The 7,530-nt window shown below is 53.6% G+C and overlaps 1 protein-coding gene across 1 annotated transcript in view; it reads right to left on the bottom strand.

Annotated features, from left to right (window-relative positions):
- FAIM2 (Fas apoptotic inhibitory molecule 2) overlaps positions 1–7,524 on the bottom strand; it is a 32,177-nt gene extending 24,653 nt beyond the window's left edge. The window contains exons 1-3 of the mRNA XM_005877311.2: positions 7,395–7,524; positions 3,183–3,378; positions 378–481 (exon numbers count right to left, since the gene is read on the bottom strand). Coding sequence (XP_005877373.1) covers positions 378–481; positions 3,183–3,378; positions 7,395–7,409 — 315 coding nt within the window. The 5' untranslated portion in view covers positions 7,410–7,524. The remainder of the gene's footprint in view (positions 1–377; positions 482–3,182; positions 3,379–7,394) is intronic.
- Between the last annotated feature and the right edge of the window lie 6 nt (positions 7,525–7,530).

Genomic DNA, 7,530 nt, shown 5'->3' with positions numbered 1-7,530 from the left:
CGGGGGGGGGGGGGCAGAGAGGGGTTCCTTGTTTGAGGCCAGAGAGGCTCAGGGAGGCCCGAGATTCCCTGTGACTCAATCTCCTCTCCAGACCACATCCTGTGCCCTCCGTCCTCCTTCTTGAGGGTCATAGGAACAGATCCAGGACCCAGTAAAAGGAGTAAAGATGGTCCAGAACCCACACCCATAGCGAAGGGGCCTCTCAGGATCTGGAGAGAAGAGACCACATGTTTAGGGCTGGCAGGGCCAGTGGGGGGATCTAAGGAAGCACTTCCCAACAGCTGGCATCACAAGAGAGGGACAGACTGTGGCCTCTGCAGCACAGAGCTCCCCACACCCAGCCCCCCAGTCCTGGGGAGTTGGGGAGAGGCAGTTACCTTTCTGATGAAGACTCGGCGAACTTGCTGGTCATCCCAACTGAAGGTGGTGAAGAGCTCATGGTCTCCGGTGGGGAAACCGCTCTCATAGCTCGAGCTGCTGCCTGGGGGGCAGGGGAGGGCCATGAGGGCTCCAATACATATAAACTGGCTCTCTGGACCAGCCGAAACCTTTCTCTCCAGCCCCATTCTCAGACCTTGCACTCCATCTTCAGATCTCTCTCCCTAGCTGCTTCTCATCCTTCTTGTTCTGAGTCCTGAGAACGAACTGCCATCTCCCTGCCCCTTCCCTCCACCCGGCTGGGGCTCTCTGGAGATGAAGCTCTGCCGTACAAATTCGCCTCTTCCCTCTTGTGTCGCCCCACCGCCTCCCTGGACACCCGGGCTTCCTTGTGGCAAAGAATCAGAGAGGGACAGACATAATCTCAGGACTATCCAGCACATCTCAGGGTCAAGGGTCCTGATCCCAGCTTGCTCTGAGGCCCTTGGGGTGGAAACTGGGACAAGTTGGATGGGTGAACCCGCTGGCGATCCAGCTGGGAACCAGGGCTGGGGGATTCCTGGAGGGGAAGTAAAGCCAGGACAGGGCAAGAAGTGGGGTGTGGGTGGGAATGAAGTTTTGCAGGCTGGTCCCAGAGCTCAGACTTTCAGAAGAGCATGGGCTCCATTGTCAGACAGACACACATGTGGCTCCTCTAAGACTGACTGTGTGACCCTGAGCAAATGACCAGCCTTCCCAAGTCCCTTCTATGAAGTGGGTCAGTGAAGCCACCTCATGGGGATGAAACGAGATAGAAGTGATCGCCTGTGGCTCTGGCATCACGAGAGGAAAGGGTATCTGCCCGGAGTCCTGACGAACGGCATGAGCTATCCTAGTAGAGGCAGGGAAATGAGTCCCCTGATGGGGACGAGGCCACCCTCTCCCTTGCACCCCTCGTCTGGGCCCTTCCTGAGGTCTCACGTGCCCACTGTGTCCCCTCCACTGTCTCCATCAGTTCTCCACGTTGTTCCCTCAGTAATAGCCTCCGTCCTGGTCTTTCAAAGATGACCACAGCACTGCCTTGCTCCAAGCTCTTTGACAGCTCCCACTGCTTTTCACTCAAGTTCAAGTTCCTTAGCAAAGCCCCACAGCCTCCCAGGAGTCCCCAGCGCCCTCCCTGCACATTATTTCCTCCTCCATTTCTTTAGCCATGCGTTCTCTTGCTCCTGGGCCTCTGCACGTCCCATTCCTCAGCCTGGAACACTCACTTCCCTACCTCTTTACCAGGATAATGCACGCTGTTCTTCAGGACTCGGCGCAGATGCCCTTTCCTCCGGGAAGTCTTCCCTGACAGCAGGCAGGTTAGGTGAGTGCCCAGGCCTCTATCACTGCGCCTGTTTCACTGTATGGTAGTTGTCTATTTCCTTGGCTGAGCTCTGTGAGGGCAGGTCTTGCAAATGGACGCGTCTCCAGAAATGAGCTCAGTGCCAGACACAGTGCCTGGCACACACTTAGTAAATGTTTTGTCACATGTTGACTGCAATGACCTGCCTTCCTGGCCTGACAACTGCTTGGAAAACATTCTTTAAGGCAGCCAGTCCTGGCTGCCAGGAAATGGGCAAAGAGGAAGGGGAGAGAGGTGGGCCTATTGCAAGCCTGGGGCCTGGAGACCCTCACTCTCTCATCCTTCACTTCTTCTTCATGTTCTTTCTGTCTGTATCCCCCCACCAAGGCCCGACTAGCCAGGCCATGGAGGGGGAGAGAAGAAGAGAGAAAGCAGTCCTGTGGGTATCTGAGGCTTGAGAAGGGCTCCCCAAATACCAGACCTTCATTGGCCTTCCCGTTGGATACAAGCACATAGTTCTGCTTGGGTCTAGGACGAGGGGTTTTGTGGCGAGTGGTGTGCACCATGGTGACCACTCCTTGTGAGTAGACGCTGTCTGAGGCATTGTCCCTGGGATCCCTTCTAGAATTCTGCTGGGGGTGGGGGTGGGGAGCTGACAGAGTCGGGGAGGAGGGTTGAGGGGCTACTGAGGAGGCTGAAGGAGCTGAGGAAGATTGGAGAAGGGGCCTTTCCTTACAGCTCGTGGGAGCTATATGCTCCCAGCCCTGAGGCAAAGCTCCCACAGGCTGCTCAACTTAACAAAGGAGCTCCCACCAGCTACAATTCTGGGCACTAGCCTGGGCGAGTCTGGTTGTGAGGGGCACTGAGGCTGTCACCCACACACCCGCCCACATCATGCCCCCAACAAGGGCCTGGGGAAAGGGAGAGAGACAGGAGAGTAATGGGTGCCGTGGATCCTCAGGTCTCTGGCCCCCAACACTCCTAGGGCCTCCTTGGTGATGTGTCCCCACTAAGGCTTCATATCCGCTAACAAGTAAACATGCTGCACCCCACTCACAGGGAGCCACCCCAGCTAAGGCTGTGGCAGCCGCAGCATCACACGGCTCCTTCCTGCACTTACTCTGTCCTCTCCTCATTGCTTTCCTGTGACCCTTTCTTCTAGGAGAGCCTCTCTGACCAGCCCCTGGCTTTCCTCCCTGCATCTGTCCCCTCTGCCCTAGCAGGGTGCGTGGGAAAAAAATCCCCACATCCCCATCCAACAGCACTCTGACTGCAGCCATTGTACGTCTCCCTTTCCATGGCGTCCTCCTGGACTGTCCTCAGAACAGTCCTCCAAACCCCAAACCGTTGCCCACAGAGCCTCCTACCTACAACAACTATCCAGTGCACCGATTTCTGGGCAACTTCCTCCCACCCCAGTTTTCCATGTGAGCCCACCTCGCCCCCTGATGCTCCAGCCTTCAGGAGCTGAGGGACTTACTAGGGTCCACATAGGCCCAGCTGGGGTGGAGAGGCACAGCCGCAGGGGCTGCAGGGAAGGCCCCTGCCTTCAGCCCCTCCGCAGAGGTGGCCTCCTCATAGGAGGGCGGGGCCGACGGCACTGCCGGAGCCTCCTTCTTCTCACCGTTCGCCTGCTGCTGGCCCTCGGTCCCGGGGGCCTTGTTAGCCACGGAGAGCTGTGGAGTGGAGGCAGAGAGAGATGGTTACCAGGGAAAGGGTGCCTTCCAAGCCCTCCTCACCAAGCCTTCCCTTCCATTTTGGGGGTTTTATGGGTACTTTGTCCCCTGCACTAATAAGGACGGGGTGAAGACAAGAACCTCCGTTTTTGTTGCATATGTATGCAGTGAAATATTACTCAGCCTTAAAAAAGAAGGACATCCTCCCATATGTGACCACATGGATGAACCTGGAGGACATTGTGCTAAGTGAAATAAGCCACTCACAGAAAGACAAAGACTGCATGCTCCCAGTGATATGCGGATGCTAAAATGTCGAACTCACGGAAGCACAGAGTAGAACAGTGGTTGCCCGTGGCTGGGAGGGAGATGGGGGAAATGAGGAGATGTTGGTCAAGGGGTACAAAGTGTCACTTATGCAGGATGAAGAAGTTTGGGGATCTAATGCACAGCGTGGTGACTATAGTTAACAATACTGTATGTTGGACTTAAAAATCTGCTGAGAGGGTTGATCTAAGTTCTTTCCACAAAAATAGAAGGAACGATGTGGAGTGATGGACATGTTGAACAGCTTGATTTTGGTGATCATTTCACAATGTATATCTAAACATCAAGTTGTACACCTTAAATATATATAATTTCTATTTGCCTCTTATACCCCAATAAAGCTGGGGGGAGGGGTGTCTCCCTATTTTATAGATGGGAGAACTGAGCTCCAGGAAGGTCAGGGCTGGCCAGGCACACACTGGAGCTGGGATAAGAACTGAGAAAGGAGAAAATTCTTAGGAGAGACCCTCCCCTTTGGTGGTCACGGTTCCCATGGCAGGATTAGGTTTGTATGGGTGCACTGTTTCTCTGGGGTCTAAGGAGGGTTCTGGGACATAGTAAGCCCTTAAAAGTATTATTGAACGAATGGTTCTCTTGCTTAATCTCCCTGCTACCTTGCTAGTCGTATGTTGACCTCTGTTTTAAAACGAGGGAACGGAGGATCAGAGAGAAGAATAACTCGCCCAAGGTCACAGTGCCACACGTGGCCACTGGGCTGCAGAGCCCAGCACAGCGTGGTGACTATAGTTAACAATACTGTATGTTGGACTTAAAAATCTGCTGAGAGGGTTGATCTAAGTTCTTTCCACAAAAATAGAAGGAACGATGTGGAGTGATGGACATGTTGAACAGCTTGATTTTGGTGATCATTTCACAATGTATATCTAAACATCAAGTTGTACACCTTAAATATATACAATTTCTATTTGCCTCTTATACCCCAATAAAGCGGGGGGGGGGTGTCTCCCTATTTTATAGATGGGAGAACTGAGCTCCAGGAAGGTCAGGGCTGGCCAGGCACACACTGGAGCTGGGATAAGAACTGAGAAAGGAGAAAATTCTTAGGAGAGACCCTCCCCGTTGGTGGTCACGGTTCCCATGGCAGGATTGGGTTTGTATGGGTCCACTGTTTTTCTGGGGGTCTAAAGAGGGACATAGTAAACCCTTAAAAGTATTATTGAATGAACGGTTCTCTTGCTTAATCTCCCTGCTACCTTGCTAGTCATATGTTGACCTCTGTTTTAAAACGAGGGAACGGAGGATCAGAGAGAAGAATAACTCGCCCAAGGTCACAGTGCCACACGTGGCCACTGGGCTGCAGAGCCCATTTTTAAAAAGAAGATTAAATTTATTTAAGGAAAATGGGATGGGAGATGGGGATATCCAAAGAGAAGGGCTACACACATTGAGCAAAAGGGTATTATGCCCATGATGGCAGCAAAAATGTACTTAGGACTGTGAGACAAGGAAGGGCATAGAAGAAGCAACAGAGAAGCCTAGGCTGGACTGCTTTGACTCACTGAGAAGTCAGAGAAAAGGGGACTTTGGAGACAAGTTCAGGGGGTTAGCCCGGGACAAGCTGCCGCTGCCCATTGTTCCCCTGGTTGCAAGTCTCATGGGGTCCCTTCGAGGTTGGGGGATACGTGCCTGTGGGGGAATGGCAAAGGTATGCTCCTTGGAGGGAGAGCACACACTGGATTCTTTGTCCTGAGCATATTTATCTCTTTCGTGCAGGTGAAAATCTTAGGGGAGTTCTCAGGGGAGGGTCTTAATAGAACATTCATCAGCTTTCCAGGTGTGCTCTTTTAGGGTCATGGTCTCCACTGACTGGTTGGTGCCATTAGTCAATGTAATAGATCCCGAGGCAGCCACTGTGTTACTTGTCTGGTTTTTCTGCTTTTCTGGGCCTGGAGTTGAACTACAATTGAAGCCTAGATGTTATCTTTAGAGAGGAAAAGGTCAGGAGGTCTAAACCAAACCACATGACCAGTGGTATGCTAGGGCTGTGGTCGGCAAACTGCGGCTCTCGAGCCACATGCGGCTCTTTGGCCCCCTTAGTGTGGCTCTTCCTAAGCCTTAGGAGTACCCTAATTCAGTTAATAACAATGTACCTACCTATATAGTTTAAGTTTAAAAAATTTGGCTCTCAAAAGAAATTTCAATCGTTGTACTGTTGATATTTGGCTCTGTTGACTAATGAGTTTGCCGACCACTGGTCTAGTCCATCACTAGAAAGCCTGTGAGTAAGCTGGGGGCGAGCAGCAGGGGAGGCGGGGAATACAGTTAGCCCAGAACAGGAAGCAGGGTCAGCAAAGTGCCTGGCGGAGGTGAGGGTAGGGAGTGGAGGGGGAGGGTCCGGAGAGGGAGGGGTTTTCATTTTCCCCACAGTGAATACCCCCCAGGCCTCCTTGGGGAAGGGCCTCCAAGCCTAGGCCTGTGGGAATGGGGTCCTGGCTCCCCTGCTCCCCTCCCACTCCCCAGCCTCCATGACCAGCCAGACCAGGAGAGTCATGCCCAGGAAAATCCCTTCCAGCCCCAGAAGGAGGTCCTCTGAGCCCAGACCCAGCGCTCATGCCTGGGAAAAGGACGACCACCTCCAACTTCATCTCTGTCCAAGCTGGTCCCTTCACCAGCCCCCACCCTGGCACTCAATCACCCGGAGCCTCCTGGGCCTTCACACTCACACACACACACACACACACACACACACACACACACGTCCGGCATTCCCAAGTGAGGTCTGCCCAATGGCAGGAGGTGGTATCACCCAATGACATCATTTTGAGGCCGTATGAGCTTAAAAACAGGGAGAGGAGGGTCTGAGAATCCAGGGAAGGTTGCCATTGGCTCTGAGGCTCATCTCAGAAAGAAGAAGGGGAGTGTAAGGGAGGTCCCTATCTGTTTTCTCAGCTCAATCCTTAGTACCCCAAGCAAAAGGCCCCAGGACCCTCCCCCTTTGCCCTAGGCCCCGGTGGTTGTATAATTCCACAGGCTGCTGATGTTACATAACCCTACTGGGCCAGCCAAGCCTCTGCCCAAACCCTTCCCCTACATTTTAAGCCTAGAACTGGAAAAAAAAGAAAAGACGTTTCATCTGGTCTCATCTAGTCCCATGCCCTGCCGAAAACAAGAATTAGAGCATCCTGATGCAGGGTTGCCATAGTAACCCTCTAACCACAGTTGATGTGTCCAGATGTAGAATAATGACAGGGGTTTGGGTGGGGGGTGTTTTTGTGGATGGTGCGAAAGATGAGCTAATGTCAGGGTTGGGATTGGACCAGAAGGGGATGCTGGATAGAAACTGCCCCTCACAGCTCACCCTGGTGAGCACACAGGCACTCCACACACACACACACATACATACATACATGCATACATACACACACGCACGCACACGGACATCAGGCTGACTCCTTAAGGGGGGCTGGGCGTCTGTGCAGGGTTCTGGGACCTCAAAGCAAGGGGTGGAAGGGGGTCAGGGGAGGAGAGGTGAGCCTGGTGGGCAGGAAGAGGCCCCGACCCATTCCTTGAAATGGGTCTTTGGTCCTCTGACTTCAGCAAGGACCACAGAGGGCCTTTCCACAAGGGCCGGGGGAGGATGCTAGAGTGGTCCAGAGAGCTCGCTCAGGATGACAGGGAGCCGGGAGCCCGAGGATGGAGGATGGTGCAGGCGGGGGAGATGCCGGTACCTTTCCCTGGGTCATGGTGCCGTCTCTCGGGGAAGGGGTCCCCGAAGCCTGCCTGCGTCTCTTCCTTCCTCCGCGTGGGTTCTAGCAACCTCCACTGCAGCCGTGCCAGGCGGACCGGAACGTACCACCGGGGCGC

The sequence above is a fragment of the Myotis brandtii genome, unplaced genomic scaffold (genome assembly GCF_000412655.1).
Source record: "Myotis brandtii unplaced genomic scaffold, ASM41265v1 scaffold517, whole genome shotgun sequence".
NCBI lineage: Eukaryota > Metazoa > Chordata > Mammalia > Chiroptera > Vespertilionidae > Myotis > Myotis brandtii.
The sequence above is the reverse complement of the archived record's forward strand: the minus strand, read 5'-3'. Positions and strand labels throughout refer to the sequence as shown.